The 18,983-nt window shown below is 37.2% G+C and overlaps 1 protein-coding gene across 1 annotated transcript in view; it reads right to left on the bottom strand.

The window, feature by feature from the left end:
• The window catches only part of CENPE (centromere protein E), a 38,197-nt gene that overhangs the window by 10,767 nt on the left and 8,447 nt on the right, over nucleotides 1–18,983 (bottom strand). Inside the window, 25 exon segments of the mRNA XM_039551577.1 lie at nucleotides 707–853; nucleotides 936–1,136; nucleotides 2,008–2,250; nucleotides 3,170–3,204; nucleotides 3,422–3,602; nucleotides 4,506–4,715; nucleotides 5,240–5,482; nucleotides 6,276–6,434; nucleotides 6,541–6,831; nucleotides 7,380–7,466; nucleotides 7,468–7,537; nucleotides 7,539–7,591; nucleotides 8,417–8,575; nucleotides 8,768–9,079; nucleotides 9,920–10,234; nucleotides 11,249–11,403; nucleotides 11,862–12,039; nucleotides 12,623–12,757; nucleotides 13,116–13,238; nucleotides 13,491–13,565; nucleotides 15,556–15,723; nucleotides 15,805–15,861; nucleotides 16,175–16,269; nucleotides 18,066–18,210; nucleotides 18,553–18,711. Of these exon segments, the coding sequence (XP_039407511.1) occupies nucleotides 707–853; nucleotides 936–1,136; nucleotides 2,008–2,250; nucleotides 3,170–3,204; nucleotides 3,422–3,602; nucleotides 4,506–4,715; nucleotides 5,240–5,482; nucleotides 6,276–6,434; nucleotides 6,541–6,831; nucleotides 7,380–7,466; nucleotides 7,468–7,537; nucleotides 7,539–7,591; nucleotides 8,417–8,575; nucleotides 8,768–9,079; nucleotides 9,920–10,234; nucleotides 11,249–11,403; nucleotides 11,862–12,039; nucleotides 12,623–12,757; nucleotides 13,116–13,238; nucleotides 13,491–13,565; nucleotides 15,556–15,723; nucleotides 15,805–15,861; nucleotides 16,175–16,269; nucleotides 18,066–18,210; nucleotides 18,553–18,711 (3,996 nt within the window).

Below are 18,983 nucleotides of genomic sequence, written 5' to 3'. Positions count from 1 at the left end.
ATGGAGAGTGTCCAGAGAGGGAAAATGGAGCTGGAGAAGGATCTGGAGCACAGGTCCTGTGAGGAGTGGCTGAGGGTGCTGGGATTGTTTAGCCTGGAGAAAGGGAGACTGCGAGAAGACTTTATTGCTCTCTACAACTGCCTGAAGGGAGAGTGTAGCCAGGTGGGGGTTGGCCTCTTCTCTCCAGTAACAAGTGATAAGCTGCATTGGGTGAGGTTTAGACTGGTTATTAGGAAAAATTTCTCAGTTGAAAAGGCTGTCAAGTATTGGAATAGGCTGAGACCACCAGGGAAGTGGTGGAATCACCATCCCTGGAGCTACTTAAAAGATGTGTACATCTGGCACTTAGGGACATGGTTTAGCAGTGATAATGGCAGTGCTGGTTTAAGGGTTGAAATCTATAACCTAAGAGGTCTTTTCCAACCTAAATGATTCTATGATCCTACACGACTAGTTATTTTCATTGGGGTGGCTGGACAGTAATGAAAGCAAGTGAGAGGTTCTGTGAACATTAAACTGAACTCAGTTGACACAAGATGTGCAATCACTGAACAGCAACAGCAAATCAACTGATCCCATGGGTATGCAGCATCTTAGCAAGATATGCAAACCATTTTATACATAATACATAAAAGACTTATGCTCCATGGCAAGTCTCAGTAAGTTCCTATATGGATCCTTAAAACAAGCAGAAAAATAAGCTTACCTTAATTTTCAAGGTTTTTTCTTTCAAGCTATCATCAGCCACCTGCTTTGCAATATCCACCGGGTTTCCCGGAACAGACATATTATTCAGGTTTCTCTGCTTTAGTTGTTCTAAAGCACGTTCCAGTTTTGCCTTTGTTTCAGCACACTAAAATAAAAGCATGCATATTTAAGTACTATTCAAGACAAGAAGTTATGAGGAACTCAGGTATGCAAACTGCAATACTCACCATCTCAGCATTTCTTTGCAATTCTGTCTTGAGCTGGTCCCGCTCAGACCTGACATCCTGAAGAAGTTTCTGTAGCTCATCTTTTTCTTGATTAACTGATGAGATTTGTTCTTTAAGTTGGAAAGAGTGACTAGTTCTTTCAGCTAATAACTGGTCCTTCTCACATGATATGCTATTTAGTGTCTCAGTTAACTGTTGAATCTACAGAAAATAGTGGAGAAAAACACAAATCACAATTTGGTGATTGTGATCTTTATACTCAATGAAGTACTCAAATCAGTTGTGTCAAATACAAAAATCATAATTTTTAATACTAAAATTCATGCTACAAGCAAGAAAAGTTTAAAAATAATTTTGGTGTTCTAGAAACTCAGAAAAAGAATTTACAAGGAAGAGGAGTAGCATGACAACCAAAAAAGTCTACTTCAGTCAGCTTTCGTCTTCTGTAAAGCAAGAGGAATCAAAGGAAAAGGCAATCAACCTCTGTCCATATCAGAAGAAAATTGAAATAAATAGAAGATGAGCATTAAAAATGGACAATATATTTATATTTCCTTTACTGAAGAGTAATACCTGCTAAACTGAAGTAATCCACAATTATACTCGTTGATCTACAAAGCAAGAATTTGGCAGGTGAAAAGCTCAAAACTAAAGACTACAAAAAGAATGAGTTGGCAAGAGCTAAGTGCAAGACTTCCAAACAATGTCTATTATTCAGAGAGTGTGCAAAACACCAAGAATTCAAAACCCACTTCAATTCACACTGTCTACACAGTGCCAGTTAAGGTCAGAATACAGGTACAGTTGCTGATTATTACATTACATTACATGAAACCTGCACTCATCTGAAAAAGTGACATTCATTACAAAGCTGAGACCAGTTGAGGGTGCTATTAATAAACATCAATAAAGAAACTTAGACAAAATCCTTCACCCATGTTCATTTACCAACCATAAAAATGATGTTCTGAGAATTAAAAATTAAGTAGGATTTGTGTTGAGCAAAAGTTTGAGCACATCGGGAATAAAACATCAGAATACAAAATAGTGAGTAAACACCAAAAGCCCTCACCTTGCTTGTTAGGCTGTCCTCCAAAATCTGTGACCGCCTCTGAACCTTTAACAAATGTTCTTCCCTTTCTTTATATGTCTCTACCATGTGCTGTAGCTCATCTTTCTCCTTGTTAAGTGAAGTGATTCTCTCCAGCTGCTGACACACTTGCTCATTCACTGCTCTTTCAGTTTGTTCCTTTTCTGCCAGTAGCTTGCCATACTCAGCTGAGACACGAGTCAGGTTTTCAGTGACTTCAGTGAGCTGGAAAGAACAAATCAAAACCAGCATTGATATTTGTAATCACCTCTTGCATGGGCAAAAAGAATTTGATGCTTTGGAGAAAAAAAACCAGTAACATTCTAGAGTTCCTAAATTTTCTTGTCCAGCAATCAGGTTTGTGTTGAAGAGTGTTATTGGATCATCACTCAGAAGCACTGTCTGTACACGTGGGTTGTTGTAAATGGATTGTTTTGAGGAAGACATCCCCAATGGTTTCCTGGTATAGTAATTAAAAAGAGATGTAACAACTTTGCCTAAAAGCCAATCAAATGTCAGTGCTTCTGCCTCAGTGATAGGTCAGAGTAAATGTGGAAAAACATGCAAGGCATTCTAAATCCATAAAAATGCCTCAATTGCTGTATCCACAGTAGATAAGAGACATTACTGTTTGCTAAAATGAAGCCTAAAATCCACACTGGCTTCAGAAATAATAAGTAGAGAACAAATTTATAGTAGTGCAACAAATTAAAAAATGAGCTAAGCTGTCTTAAAGTTGCTCAAGGATCTTTAGAATGGCACAGCTACATTATTACATTATTACATTACAGTTACATTATTAGAAGGAAAAAAGTTCAAGACTGGGAAAACGCACAGAGGTCAAAGTGCATTGTTGATTCCAAACAACATTCAGTCGTTCAGTAGCAAGACACACTTAGTTATAAAGCATAGGTTTCTTTATCACATTTACTGGAGCCCTACAAACTGAAGTTTGCAGAAGACATGGGCTGCCAAACCCGACTGAACTCCTGCTTTCCTTGACAAAACTGCTTCTGACCTTTCTGCTGCAGTTCATCAGTTTTTTCCTTCAATGCCTCTTGTGCCTTCGAGAGCTGATTTTCTCTCTCTGAAATGCTTCCTTTCAGCTCCACAATAGTTCTCCTGGTGTTGTCCAGAGATTCACCGAGTACATCTCAACTCCTCCTGCATCTGTGAGTTCTTTGGACACAATTAAAGTACATTAACACCTGAGCAACACTTCCAAAATCTAAGGGAGAAATCCACTAAAGCTGTCCTCCTCCAGGAAGAGGACTGCTTTTATTACCTTGCTAATTGGTCTCCTGTATAGTTTTCTTAGCTGGTCTCTCTCATTCTGGAGATTCTCCAGTTGCTTTTTAAAACCATCATCAACATCATCTCTCTCTGTCTGTGGTGCTCACTTCCTCATAGTCATGTGGTTTTGGAATAACATCTGTTCTCTCCATTTTTTCAGATTCTCCTTGATATTCATTGGCCTTTGCTTCCTCCATTTCATGCAATTTCCTTTGTGCCTGGCTCAGCTCTTCTCTCAGAAGAAACAACTCTTGCTCCATGGATTGTCCTTGCATCTGTGGTATCTATTTTGCAAGAGATGCAAGTCAACACATTCAGGAAGTAGCTTTAGGAGAAGCTTATCTGACACCTTTGACAGGTTGATTATGTACAACAAACAGGGCACTGCTTTAGAGAGATTTGCAATTTTTTAGACCATTAAAATTTGACCAAATTCCACGTGCAATTCAAGTTTCTTGAAAAAAGGGACATGTAAAAATAAAACTTGAAGCAAGAACTTCTTTTAGAAGTTACAGAAGCGGAATTTTGCTGTCTTAGCTTAAGCATGGAGGGGAACAAGAACAAAAAAGCCCAACAACAAACCCCTCCCATCTCAAAACTAGAGACCTTATCTGTATTTCTAGTATCAGCAGTACATAATGCTAGGTAGGCCGAGACAGTTATTTACTTGAAATTTCTTTACTGCCCCTTCAATATTAAAATAGATGCACATGCTTTACTTTTCTTTTGAAGTGTATATATACATATCTTTTTATATATATACACACACACAAGTGCAATCAGCACATGCATTTACAGAAGGTGTTACTTGCAATTTCCCTTTCACTGCCAGGAAAAAAAGTCAGTTCTACGTATACTTTAAAAAAGCAGAATTACCCTTTCCAGATGAGCAATGTTTACCTTCAGCTACTTAATTATAAAAACCACATTCAGGTACAGATCACTGCAGAACATCACCATCCTCTATCACATCAATGTTTTCCTTAGAGAAGAACATTTGTCATATCCTGATACTAGATATCCTTATGTAACAATATGGGTGGCCTATATCTCAAGTACACAATAAATCTGCTGTTTAATGGTCGACAGTCAAGTAACACAACTTTTCTGCAGTGTCTTTTGCAATTATTTCACTCAAGTGAAAGTTTAAATAAGCAAGCTTTCCATTACAGCTTTTGCATCATTACCAGAGTTCCTTCCCCAAACTCTTCTTTTTTCAAAAGTAAAATCTCCAGCTTCTCCTGCAATGAATGGTTCTCTTGGGTAAGGAAAATGATTTGTTCCTTTTGCACCTGAAGCTGGTCACTCTCTCTACAGCTGTTACTTTTGGATTTTTCCTCAGCAAGCCGATCTCTCTCTGATGTGATGATTTTCATTTCTTCTGTCATTTCTGAGATCTGTTTAAAAAAATATGTGAAGGACAGCATTTCCATCAATTCAAAACAAAATTAAATGCCAAAGTTTTGTCTAATTCATCCTCCTACAGTGTTTTTAACATCCAACCACTTTAACCAAAGTAGAAAAGCTTCCAATCCAAACCTGTTATTCAGAAAGTGTGAAAAGCATCAAGGATTCAAAATACAGTTAAGTTCATGCTGTCTACAGAGTGCCTTTTACAAAGCTGGAATCCAAGTTCAAGTACTGATTATTAAATTAAACCTGCACTCATTTGATAAATTGACGTTCATTCTAGAGTTGAACAAATCCAATGGGTTACAAAGCTGAGAAAGGTTTAGGATGTTATTAATAAACATCAATAAAGAAACTTAGACAAAATCCTTTGCCCATGTTCATTTACCAACCATAAAAATGATGTGCTGAGAATTAAAAATTAAGTAAGATTTGTGTTGAGCAAAAGTTTGGCACATCAGGAATAAAACATCAGAATACAAAATAGTGAGTAAACACCAAAAGCCCTCACCTTGCTTGTTAGGCTGTCCTCCAAAATCTGTGACCGCCTCTGAACCTTTAACAAATGTTCTTCCCTTTCTTTATATGTCTCTACCATGTGCTGTAGCTCATCTTTCTCCTTGTTAAGTGAAGTGATTCTCTCCAGCTGCTGACACACTTGCTCATTCACTGCTCTTTCAGTTTGTTCCTTTTCTGCCAGTAGCTTGCCATACTCAGCTGAGACATGAGTCAGGTTTTCAGTGACTTCAGTGAGCTGGAAAGAACAAATCAAAACCAGCATTGATATTTGTAATCACCTCTTGCATGGGCAAAAAGAATTTGATGCTTTGGAGAAAAAAAACCAGTAACATTCTAGAGTTCCTAAATTTTCTTGTCCCAGCAATCAGGTTTGTGTTGAAGAGTGTTATTGGATCATCACTCAGAAGCACTGTCTGTACACGTGGGTTGTTGTAAATGGATTGTTTTGAGGAAGACATCCCCAATGGTTTCCTGGTATAGTAATTAAAAAGAGATGTAACGACTTTGCCTAAAAGCCAATCAAATGTCAGTGCTTCTGCCTCAGTGATAGGTCAGAGTAAATGTGGAAAAACATGCAAGGCATTCTAAATCCATAAAAATGCCTCAATTGCTGTATCCACAGTAGATAAGAGACATTACTGTTTGCTAAAATGAAGCCTAAAATCCACACTGGCTTCAGAAATAATAAGTAGAGAACAAATTTATAGTAGTGCAACAAATTAAAAAATGAGCTAAGCTGTCTTAAAGTTGCTCAAGGATCTTTAGAATGGCACAGCTACATTATTACATTATTACATTACAGTTACATTATTAGAAGGAAAAAAGTTCAAGACTGGAAAACGCACAGAGGTCAAAGTGCATTGTTGATTCCAAACAACATTCAGTCGTTCAGCAGCAAGACACACTTAGTTATAAAGCATAGGTTTCTTTATCACATTTACTGGAGCCCTACAAACTGAAGTTTGCAGAAGACATGGGCTGCCAAACCCGACTGAACTCCTGCTTTCCTTGACAAAACTGCTTCTGACCTTCTGCTGCAGTTCATCAGTTTTTTCCTTCAATGCCTCTTGTGCCTTCGAGAGCTGATTTTCTCTCTCTGAAATGCTTCCTTTCAGCTCCACAATAGTCTCCTGGTGTTGTCCAAGAGATTCACGAGTACATCTCAACTCCTCCTGCATCTGTGAGTTCTTTGGACACAATTAAAGTACATTAACACCTGAGCAACACTTCCAAAATCTAAGGGAGAAATCCACTAAAGCTGTCCTCCTCCAGGAAGAGGACTGCTTTTATTACCTTGCTAATTGTCTCCTGTATAGTTTCTCTTAGCTGGTCTCTCTCATTCTGGAGATTCTCCAGTTGCTTTTTAAAACCATCATCAACATCATCTCTCTCTGTCTGGGTGCTCACTTCCTCATAGTCATGTGGTTTTGGAATAACATCTGTTCTCTCCATTTTTTCAGATTCTCCTTGATATTCATTGGCCTTTGCTTCCTCCATTTCATGCAATTTCCTTTGTGCCTGGCTCAGCTCTTCTCTCAGAAGAAACAACTCTTGCTCCATGGATTGTCCTTGCATCTGTGGTATCTATTTTGCAAGAGATGCAAGTCAACACATTCAGGAAGTAGCTTTAGGAGAAGCTTATCTGACACCTTTGACAGGTTGATTATGTACTACAAACAGGGGCACTGCTGTAAACACACACACAGAGGTGTAATCAGCACATCCAGTTACAGGAAGTGTTGGTTGTGATGTCCCTTTCGCTGCCAGGAAAAAAGTCAATTCTTCCTATGCTTTAAAAAAGCAGAACCACCCTTTCTAGATGAGTAATGTTTACCTTCAGCTACTTAATTATAGAACATTCTTGTGCAGATCAGTACAGATCATTACTATCCTCTATCAAGTTAATATTCTATTTACAGTCAGTCATTCTCCTACTAGATGTCTATATATATATATAAACCAATATGGCTGGCGTATATCTCAGGTAAACCACAATAAACTTGGAGGTACATAATAAACTTAATGAGGTACAGTCAAGTACCATGCCCTTTTCTGCAGTGTCTTTTGCAATTATTTCACTCAAGTGAAAGTTTAAATAAGCAAGCTTTCCATTACAGCTTTTGCATCATTACCAGAGTTCCTTCCCCAAACTCTTCTTTTTTCAAAAGTAAAATCTCAGCTTCTCCTGCAATGAACGGTTCTCTTGGGGTTAAGGAAAATGATTTGTTCTTTTGCCACCTGAAGCTGATCACTCTCTCTACAGCTGTTACTTTTGGATTTTTCCTCAGCCAAGCCGATCTCTCTCTGATGTGATGATTTTCCATTTCTTCTGTCATTCTGAGATCTGTTTAAAAAAATATGTGAAGGACAGCATTTCCATCAATTCAAAACAAAATTAAATGCCAAAGCTTTGTCTGATTCACTTTCCTCCAGTATTTTTAACATCAAGCCACTTTAACCAAAGTAGAAGAGCTCCAAAACCAAGTCTTAGGCCTTTACCACATGTTTTGTTTAAATTCTGTTTGGTAGTATCTTCTGTAATATTTGCCAGATTTTTATCTAGAAAATGTCTGAAAGGAAGAAGCCAGAGAATCAACCTACTGGATTATGTTTTATGCGTCTGTTCCAAAGCATGCAAATTCTGAATCCACCACCATTGACTTACAGGTAGCTAACACCCTTCAACATAAATCCCATCTCCTGTACTGTGGATTCTCCCACCAGATTAACTGTGCCAGGGGAGCACCAGACGATATTCTCAGCACCCTTCTTTGCCAATTATTGAATAAATAGGCACAAAAACCATTTCAGCAGCCTTCTGTATGTTGGGATGTGAGCTGCCATTGACAATCATGTGTTGCACTTCTCATTGGGACTGTTACAAACCATTAGCCTCATTTCTACACTTAAGTAACCCTTATCTCCTCTTCCATTTCCCCATCCAATGCCACCACTCAAATCCATAACCATGGGGCACACTAGTTAAGCAGAGGTTTATTAGAGTGCACATTACATCTTGAAGCTCTCCAGAAACAGCAGCAGCTGGTAAAGACTTGGATTAGGCAGTACTATTTTCTTGCCCACTTGCTACGAAGAGCCTAGAAAGACATGCAGAAGAGACTACAAGAAGATTAACTGGGCTTCTTGTAATTATCGCATAAAGTTTTACCCGTATTTGGAGTTCTTTAATGGTTTTCCCTCGTGCCTCTTCAACACTCAGAATCTGAGATTCTTTTTCAGAAATACTTTTTTCCAACTTCTTGACAGTATTCTGAGACTCCTTCAGAGAATTCTGTGTATTTCTCAGATCTTCTTGTGCCAAGATGTTCTTAAGAATGAGAGAAAATTGTACAAAGAAAATTTACAAAGAAAAAACAAATATTTTGTAATGTTAGTAAGCATTCCTTGATTAAAAACAACCACACAAACTCCCAATCCTATACATTTTAATATACCTTATTAAAATTATAAGCTTCTTCTTAATATGTATGATCTATTGCTAAAAATGCAAAATTCCTACCATTGAAACAGTGTCCTTTATATCCTCTCTGAGTTGCTCTGTCTCAGCTTGGAGAGACTCCCCTTTTTGCTTCAGGTCATCTCTTTGCTGGGTTAAAGTTTTTATTTCTTCCTGACATTCAGCAAGCTGCTGCAAGACTGCCTGGACCTCTGAATCCTTGGTCTCCAGTCTCAATTCACTAATCCTTTCTTGCTCTTTTAATTGCTCCATTTCATTTAACTTCTGCTGAGTTTGAATAAGATTTTCTCTTAGCTCAAGAAGTTGTTTTTGCTCTGCTGTTTTTTCTTCCAGTTCTTTCATTTTGCTGGAGAGCTTTAGGTTGCAAAGGAAAAGACCAGACACTTTCATTGTAATGCAGAACCCCATTATGTGTACGTGTTCTCACAGATCCTTTTATGAGCTTAGAAAGGATAAGAGATGCTAGCTAGCAAGTTTGTAATTTCTCTTTAAGTCACTGCTTATACTCTTGCCCACATTAAATAAGCATTTGTTTATGGAACTGTCCTGTGATTGCTCCTTAGCAGCAAAAGTCTTACTAAAACACAGCATTAACATGAAACTGTAGCATAGATTAGCAGTTATCAAAACCATAGCTGGAATATGACAACCATAGCAGTGCCCAAAGCTTTGTCAAAAATATGTATCTTTAACTTCCTTTTCTTCTTAAATATTTTAATATTTATTTTTCCTTTCTAAAGGTAAATTTCTGTGGCTATACTCTCTAGTTTGAATGAACTTCTGTTCTGAAAGGTCTCCAGTTCCTAATGAGGAAACTTTGTTTCTATGACTTTATATAGAGTAGGTGTGAGCAGCATTGAGGGGAAAAAAAAATTACGTAATAAAGATATTACTTAAGAACAGGAAAAGAAGAATTAAAAGGTTGAATACAGAATGAGAACCTGGAGCAACATGTATTTCTTTACCTGCAAAAAGAGACCATTGAGCTGTGTGGAGGACAGAGCTGCATAATCCTTCAGCATTATACCCCTGGCACAGAATAAGTAATATCCACTCATGCCAGAGGAAGTCAGTGATATTGTCATTTACACCTTTTAAGAGTATTTCTCCAAAACCTCTTTTTTTTTTTTTTTTTTAACACTATGAATTAATTCCTCAAGTCTCATATGTAAAAAGGAACAAGCTGACACTGACCTCTAATTTCACTTCATCCAAAGTTGTTTTAGACTCTTGTGCTTCTTTCAGCAGACATTCTATTTGGAGCTTCATTTGTTCATTGGTTTCTGATGCAGCTATGTATTTTTGTTCTATTTCTTCATGGAGCTGTTTAACTGCTACATATTGCTGATCAGACTTCACATATTTCAGTTGTGCATCTGCTAGATTGTGTTTTGATTTTTCAATTTCTTCAGTCATGTGTTTAAGTCTCACTTCATTATCAGCTACTTCAGAAAGCAGCTTTTCATTTTCCAATTTTAATAAGCGTAACTCCTCACATTTTTCAAGAATCTGCCAACAGAAAAACAATATAGAGTGTTTTCTAAATCAGTATTTGTCATACCTACCTAATAAAAAACAGGTACATGTGAAGATACAGGAAATAAAGTACAGGCAAACATACACCACAATACATTGGGTTTTACTTTGTTGGGAGGGAACTGTCTAGCAAAGGATCTTTGAAAGACAAGGAAGACAGTCAAGTCCTTTCCCAAGTCTTGAAAAGTCTCTTCTAACTCTTCAGATATTCTTCAATACTTCCCATTTCCTATGTTTGAGCTAAGATTGGACTCCTAAACGGAATATTTACATGTATCAATACTTTCTTCATGATACAGAGATGAAGTTGTTAACATCTAATTATGCTTTGCTGATTAGTGGAAGTAGACCCCTTGAGGGTTTGGAACTTTTTGCAAAGCATTAATGAGTTTGTAGATTACTTCCCCTGAATAATTTTCACCTGCACATGCTTAGTAGCAAGGGATTCTTAGGACAAAGAAAGTTAGAAAGTGTTTGCAAACAAACCCTTTAAAACATATACAGCATACTTAGTCTACTAAGCCCTTACCTGCCAGGAAATAAAAAAGTTTCCTAACAAGTTTTCCAGAATTTGCAAGGTAAATCTCTCACTTCTCAAGCAGAATTTTTGCTAAGAGATCTTGACATTTTCTCTTTGCCCAATTAGACAAAAAACCCCAGTTTTAGAATAGTGTCCAGGATGAAACACCATTATGACTATACATTCAGGTATCAGTGGTGACCATAGCAAATAAACATGCAAATGGTTGGACTAGAAAATCATGATCAATTATAGTAGACAGTGACTAAAAATATGATCTTAAACTTACTCCTAGCTACAAATATGAAATATCTGAGAAGCGACAATTTAACAAACTTAATTGTAAAACCTCAGGTTGACTTATGACAACTTTTGGCTTTAAAACTTCATATCCAATAGGCCTCCATTAGTACATTACCAGTGAAGTACAATACAAAGCCAAAAAAAAAGGTTAGATTTTGTTTTACCTCTTTCTTCTGCATCTCAACAGTATTTGGTAGAGACTGAAATTCTGATAGCTCATTTACTTGTTTTTGTAGGAGTGCATTCTCTTTCAAAGCATTTTCTAGTTCTCCTTTTAAGTCAGCAGCCTTTTTTTCCAGCTCCACATGAGAGAGCAAATCTAGAGAATTAAGTTTAGACTAATTAGCAAATGCAAGAGAAAAAAGCATGTTTTAAATTAAGCAGAAGACTTATAATGTATATGGATGTCATATCGTTATAATTCCAGAAAAGTATATTTTACTGTGGCCAATAATTAAAAGACTAAGCTCCTGGTCTGAATTCTGTCAGCACTTGTTTGGTTGATATCCAGTTTATTTTAGATTCTCTCCAACAACCTCAATTAACTTGACTGTGCAAAATACAAACCCATCTGTAAACTGAAGTCTTCCAAAAAGTTCAAGGAAGTGCTCAAGTAGTTACTCCATGCCCACAATACCAGATACCCCAGTATATTTATACTGACAGAGTCTCCAAGCATTGAGGAAGACAAGAGCCAAAGCCTTGCCTATCCTCCCACCATTACAGGGAAAAGGGAGGAGAGGGGGAGCAGGGAAAAGGCACCACATGGAACAGTACCTTTTGGAACTTTACCCTCCATGAGCGAAGTCAGTCTTGTGTTTTCTTGAAATAAAGACTGCAGCTCTCTCTGCAAGTCAGCTTGCATTTTTCTGTAACTGCTTTTTCCCGCTTCTATTTGGCTTTGGTATAATTGAACATCCTTTTGCATTTGGTTGTGGTTATTTAAGAGTTCATTCTTCAGGAAAACAATACAACACGCAAGTCACACACAAAATAAAAGTCTTTGTGCTTGACATTTAAATAATGCATCTGGTACATTTTCTGTTGTCACTCTGACCAGCTTTGACCTTGATAAATATGGCAGAATAAGGCAGAATTTAACAACTGCATTCCTGTCAGAATCCTGTAACAAAACATACCTTAGAGGTCAGGGCCATAACTGCTGCTGTATTTTGTCTTTACTCTTTCAAAGCTCAAAGTAAGCTCCATACCACTTCTGAGTTCACCTCTCTTACTCTTCTTTGTTCTCTGGTAAAATTAGGTCTGAAGTCTTATGTCCTAATAATGCCTTAAAGACTGTTTCTTTGCTCACTCTCTCTCCTGGCAAACCTAAAACTAACCACCCACTCCTGTGGAAAAAGCCTTTACTTTCTTTTTATCTCTTTCCTGAAGACCCATTTTCCACAAATTGCATAATAAAACTATTACTTCAAGTATTTGGAGAAAGCTACTAACTAGTGTTCCACCACACTGGTGGCCTTCTTCACTAGTCTGGAAGCATTTGCTACAGCTATAAATGCAGTTCAACAAGTACTTGCCATCTTCTCCTTCAACTCCAAATTTTCACTTCTGAGAAAAGCAGATTCCTTTTTGGCATCCAAGGCTACAGCTTCACTGTCTAAGAGGGATTTGTTCAGCTGCTGAATTTCCTCAATTAGTTTATCAGAATCTCCCTGAAAAAGACAATACTCAAAGAAGTAAAAAACTATATAGCTATCATAAAGCAAATGTGTTCATTTTACTGTGGTTGAAACGTAAATGCAGGCTTAGAAAACTCAGTAAGTTTACATTAAGAGGAAGAGTAGCAGGCTGTTTGAGAGATGGGATAAAGAACAGTGTTTCCCATAGCTTGACTTCCCCAGAGTACTGCTGTATGATATGTAGTAATTAGCATTTTAAGCTTTGTAAAACAAAATATCCTAACACATCTCTGGGGAAGCAGATGCTTATCATACCCAGGTTATACCTAAACTTAATTCAACTCAGGAAAACCAAAGTGATCTCTCAATCCACTAGAAAACTCAAGTTTACCACTGAGAAAGATGTCTCCTTTTGTTCCACTCTTGCTTTTTGTAATTCTTCTACACGATTCTGTAGTATTTTTATTTTGTTCTCTTTCTCTTTCAGCTGTTCCAGTTTAGAATTTATTTCTGCCTAAAAGATGGGGAGAAAAAAAAAAGGGGGAAAGAAGCTTCTAGTGCTCAGTTTGGTTTTTCAGGTTAGAATTTATCAAAACCTACATGGAAAGCATTCATGATTTTTAGAGATATCCTCCTTATAGCTGGTCAGATTAACCAGAGCCCAATGATGTCCAGCTTGTCCTCAGCAGATGCGGTATTTCGAGCTAAACAGACCAGGCACATTTCATACAAGTCTTACTACCTGCAAATTCATGGAGAGGCTCACCTTAAGTTCCTCATTGTACACTTCAGCATTTGAAACAAGATTCTTTAAGTTGGTAATTTCATGCATTAGTTGAATCTGTGGAGCAAATTAAAGCAAAATTGCAGAGGATGTTAGAAAGCACCCACACCGTAGTTTTAGTTGCCAACACCATAAAAACAAGCCAGGTCTATCTTCTGTTTTCTTTTTTATTAGTGGGCAAACCGTGTACATACTCACACATCTACTTAAACAGCTACAAAGCACGATGCTATGTATCCTTTCAAAATGGAGAGATGAGATGCAAAGCTCTGGTTTAGCTTCCCAGTAATTAGAAAGGATTCAAGTACAATTTAATCTGCAATAGTTTGACAAGCAAGAGCAATGTGATCAAAGCAATTAATGCAGAAATTGTACAGATAAGATACTTCAAATTCTAGTCATGTTAAGCAGCTTTTTATGACACAGTGCAGATATTTATGATTTAATCTATTCACTAACAGGAATGAGAAGTGAAACAAGCCATGAACACAGTCAGTGGCATTCTCTTAAAGAAGTCACAAGTAGATGACCAGATAGGAGCTTTTTCAATTTCTTTCTTTTGGTCTTTGTTAGAAAAGTTTTACAATAAGCACTCATCTACAAGTACTTATGTATAGTCACAAGCAAAGGTAAGAAAATCCAATCTGCAAGTTTAAGATCAGTGAAAGGCTTTAAAACAAGCACTCTCCTGTGAGTATTCCAATGCAGTTTACCTGTGTAAACTGATATATTTGATCTAATATTTGGTGAAGTATGTGACCTTTCAGTGTTGCTGTAATTAATCTGCTACATGGATATCAATAAATGCTTACATTTTATGGACTGTCTTCAGATATCTGAAAACAAATAATTCAAAAAGCAATGCTTGCAATGGAAACTACTTCAGACATTGCATCTGTTATTAGATACCCAAAAGCTTTGCAGGGGAAAACTGTAATTTAGGATTTGTTAAACATGGAAGATAGCACATTCAGTCTAGCATACAAATCGTCTTCTAAAAAGAATCTTAAACACAAGCTAAATGATAATATTTTATAGATCAATTTTCTTTAAGATCCATAAATCATTGTAGGGAACACAATGCAAACAAGCAGTGATATTGTTAAATTGTAACCTGAAATAGCAATGCAAAAGGATGTAACAAACTTCAACATTAGTGTCATGATCAGAGAATATTACAGAGACTAATATGCATGAGTAATGTCCAGCAAAGGTATCAGGAAAGAAATGGAATAATACATCCATGTTTCAATACCTCAAGTTGCTGCTTTTGTTTTTTTGTTTTTTTTTTAACCATAATTTATTTCACAGTCTAGCCTTTAGGCAGGTAGAACCTAATACAAGTAGTAAGTATTTTAGACTACAGAATCGGAGCATAAGCATTTGGACTAACAAGGAACATCTCCAGTAACCACACAAAGAGGTGAAAAGAACTAGAAGTCAACATTTCCTATATTCTAAGTTATCCAGTAGATAACTTCACTTTTTTTTGTGACTTCCTGGCACAAAATACAATGTTTTGATTTTCCAGACATTACTGTTTTTCCTACTATTTTAAAATAATTTTATGACTAAGGTAAAAAATATGTTAAAAGTTAATGCTCACATAGCTCTGACTTTTGGCAGTCCATGGACTATCTTGGGTTGTAAGACAAGACATTTCACACAAGAAATATAGGAAATATGGTTTGGCAACCATATTTTAACTTCAAACCAGTTCTAAAATGTATTTAAGCAGCAAAACAACTGCCTCAGAAGTCTAGACTGAAATTCAGATCACACATTTATAAAAATAACATAGGTACATATATACACACAAATACATGTTTAACCAGGCTTCAGTATGGAACTCTCCAAAAATTTGTCTGAATTCTACACTCCAAGTAAATCCAGTTTAAGACCTGGGTTTATTTATTCTGTTGCTGAATGGAGCTTATAACACCATCTGTTTGTGAATCAACATCCAAGGCTGAATGTTGAATAAACTGAATAAACTCTAGAAAGTATTTGAGCATAGACAATTCATATCTCTATTTCAATGCCTTACCTCATGATCTTTTTGTGTTTGCTTTTCCAGTGCTTCAAATTCATCTATTTCTGTTTTTTCCTTCAGTTTCTCTTTAATTTCATTTATTTCTGATCTCAACTGCTCATTTTCCAGCACAAGGTTATTGAAGTTAGCTTGCAGGACGTTGACCTCATTTACAGCAATATCCTGAAGAAGCAGCACAAGAAACTTTTAGAAGCTGTTGCTGCAATGTCAGCCTTATTTCTAGAAAATTCAGAACAGACCTACCTTTTCTAGTGCTAATGCTTCACAGAGTTGCACAGATTCTTCAAAGTCTTTCTGAGTCTAGAAAAAGAAGCACTCTCAGTTAGCAGATCTACAAGATCAAGCAAGTTGAGCATTATATTCCTTGTTGCTTGTCTTTTCACAGCTAGTCCTGTTTAAAGACCAAAGTTGACTGGATCATCTGCCACAAACCCATAGAAGCACAGAACCATACCACAGCTCCACAGACATGTCCAAGAGACTTTCTAACCAGTTTCAGTAATTCTGCAGACACAGAATACTGGTGTCCTACAGAAGAGTAAGGCTGATCTTACTGAGAAGCATGTTATGCATATGCATAGTATTAGAAAGTCAAAACAGATTATGATGTTACCCAATTCATGTTAGGACCAGCAATCCATTCTGCTTCTGAAATTTGATCAGGAACCATCAGGGAAGGGCTGTCATATTCCGAATTCTCTAAGGTAGCTGAAAAGAAAGACGTATTAACAAAAGTACCAGTAGGTTTTAAACAGAGCATCAACAATTTTCTCATAAAATAGTTCTACCACATTGGAAACAATCATTCAATGGCAAAAACACAGCACACTGAGTAGGACTTCTGACTCTCATGATTTTCTGTTGCGAAAGGGAACACCACTGAAGTCCAGTCCCTATACTTAATGCCAACCATCTTATCACAAGTTAATGAAGTCTAAACCAAACCTAGAATATATACTTAACTACAGACTAGGAAAAGTTTGACTGTCAAGGAAAGAACCACTCAACAGTAATCTGCAAGACATAAAGAAAAAAAGCCCCAGGAAATTCACATACAAGCAAAAAAGTTTGACTGAAGGGTAGGTAATAAGGATGCAAGATGTAATTCAGCAGCAATATTGCTGAATTGTCCTCTTGTCTTCAGTTCAATTTTCTTAGAAAATTTTTTTCCAATTTTCAGTTTGCTCCTCTTATGAGTCCTTGAATTTCTCTGTCTCAATCTGATATTTGAGTAATGACTTCCTTTTCTTGTTGAGGATTTTGGAATTTTACACACAGACCCCTCTCCATTTTTTCTCCTCCTTTTTGTGGGGATAACATGGGTCAAATGGATAGTCTGAGTTAAAGAACACTTTCCACAAAAACTGGGGGCTTGGGGTAGGCTGCACAGAAGAAGTGTTTGTGTAGACCCCGCCATTTACCTCACAACTCTAACCTTTGGTTTTAAGAAATTAAAAGCTCAATATTCAGGGAAGGTGGGGTGGTAGAAGCAATTTCCTTGAGAAGCATGTACAAGAACAGTTGGAGTTTTGTTAATTTGTGCTATCAGAGAATCAACTTACTCCCTTTGGGAAATGTAATGCAATGCTTGCAAAGTTATTTATCAGGAATTTCACAGAATCATGGAATGGTCTGGGTTGGAAAGGACCTCAAAGACCATCTAGTTCCAGCCCCTCTGCCATGGGCAGGGACACTTTCCACCAGACCAGATTCATCAAAGCCTCATCCAACCTGGCCTTGAACACTTCCTGGGATGGGGCATCCACAGCTGCTCTGGGCAACCTGTGCCTCACCACCCTCACAGTGAAGAATTTCTTCCCAATATCTAATCTAAACCTACTATCTCAGTTTAAAACCATTCCCCCCACTATCTCTGCATGTCCCTTCCAGCTTTCCAGTCAGTATGCCCCTTTCAGGTCCTGGAAGGCTGCAATTAAGTCACCCTAGAACCTTTCGTTCTTCAGGCTGAACAATCCCCATTTTCTCAGCTTTTTCTATAGGAGAGGTGTCCCAGCCCAGTGATGTCTCTGTGGTCCTCCTCTGGACTTGCTCCAACAGGTCCATGTCCTTCCTGTGCTGGGGACTCCAGAGCTGGACACAGCACTCCAGGTGCAGTCTCAGGAGAGCAGAGCAGAGAAAGGGGCAGTATCACCTCCCTTGACCTGATGGCCATGCTACACATTATTTCACCTGAAGAATAAGACTTATTCTCCCTCTTTATTTGAAAAGCCTTATTTCCAGCACAAGAACTACTGGTATTACCATGCTAAACTCACTTCCCTTCCAGGCAGCATTCTTTGCTGGCAGACGAATGAGACTTCCTTGCAGGCAGCTTTTAAAACGGAGTTCATGAAATATCATCTGATTATAGTGCCAACTAAAGTTAGTTTTTGTATTGTTAGCAAATTAATTTACTTTTTAACTTCGATTTATTAAAAAGGGATTACTTGTGATTTCAAAGGTGATTTGCAGACTTTCCTTATTTTTTCCCCAAAGTTACTTACAATCCTCCACATCTGGTACTGCTGGCAGAGACAACTTCATTTTTTTTGTTTCAGTCAGCATTGCATTTTCAAAGTCTTCAATAAAGCCCACATTTCCCTGGCTTATTTTACCAGGAGCCCAAGTAACTCTTCTTCTTCTCTTGGCCTTTAAAAAAGTATTTACAGAAGAAGTGATAAAACCAAACCACCAGGAAGAGTAAATGTTGCCTCAGACTAGTTCTGTATCAGCAGTTAACTAGACAGTATTTTTGCAGTTTCCCCAAAATTATTTGGAAAGCAAAAAAGTCCCTGGAGTCTGTTTATCACAAGGCAACATTGAATTGATACTCTGAAGTTAATTTAAAAGTTAGCCCTCTAAAAATATGAAAGAGATGTGAAAATTGCCCATCATACTTACTTTTCATTATTAATATAAACATATGTATTTAATATTACTTTTTGCAAAGTATTTCAGAGTTATCAAGTAAAATCTAGAACAGGTGCTTACTTTAACATTCTGTTTTGAGGCAAAGGAAGCAGAAGTCACCAGCATCTCAGTTAAGTTTCGTATTCTGTCTTCCTGTACTTTTTGAAGGGAATTTTTTTCTTCCAACAGTTGGGCCAATTGGTCCTTTTCCATTGCATGAATCTGAGTTTTTGAAGACACCTTCCATAAAGAGAATATTAATCAAACTGACATTTTAAGAGCAGAAACTACTCCTACAGAAGATACACAATTACTGATATTTAAAAACAACTCTACACATACACTCTTTTAAGTCTGGAAGAGGAATCTTTAAGCATTAATTATGAAACTGACAATTTAGTCTACAATTTTACTGCAGACTTCGTATTTAAAAGTGGTCAAAACTCCCAGAAACAATACAGCCTCAAATTTTTCTAGGTACAAAAAAAAAAAAAAAGAGCATTCTTTCAAAT

This window comes from Corvus cornix, chromosome 4, assembly GCF_000738735.6.
Source record: "Corvus cornix cornix isolate S_Up_H32 chromosome 4, ASM73873v5, whole genome shotgun sequence".
Lineage (NCBI taxonomy): Eukaryota > Metazoa > Chordata > Aves > Passeriformes > Corvidae > Corvus > Corvus cornix.
This window is presented reverse-complemented; position numbering and strand designations above follow the sequence as displayed.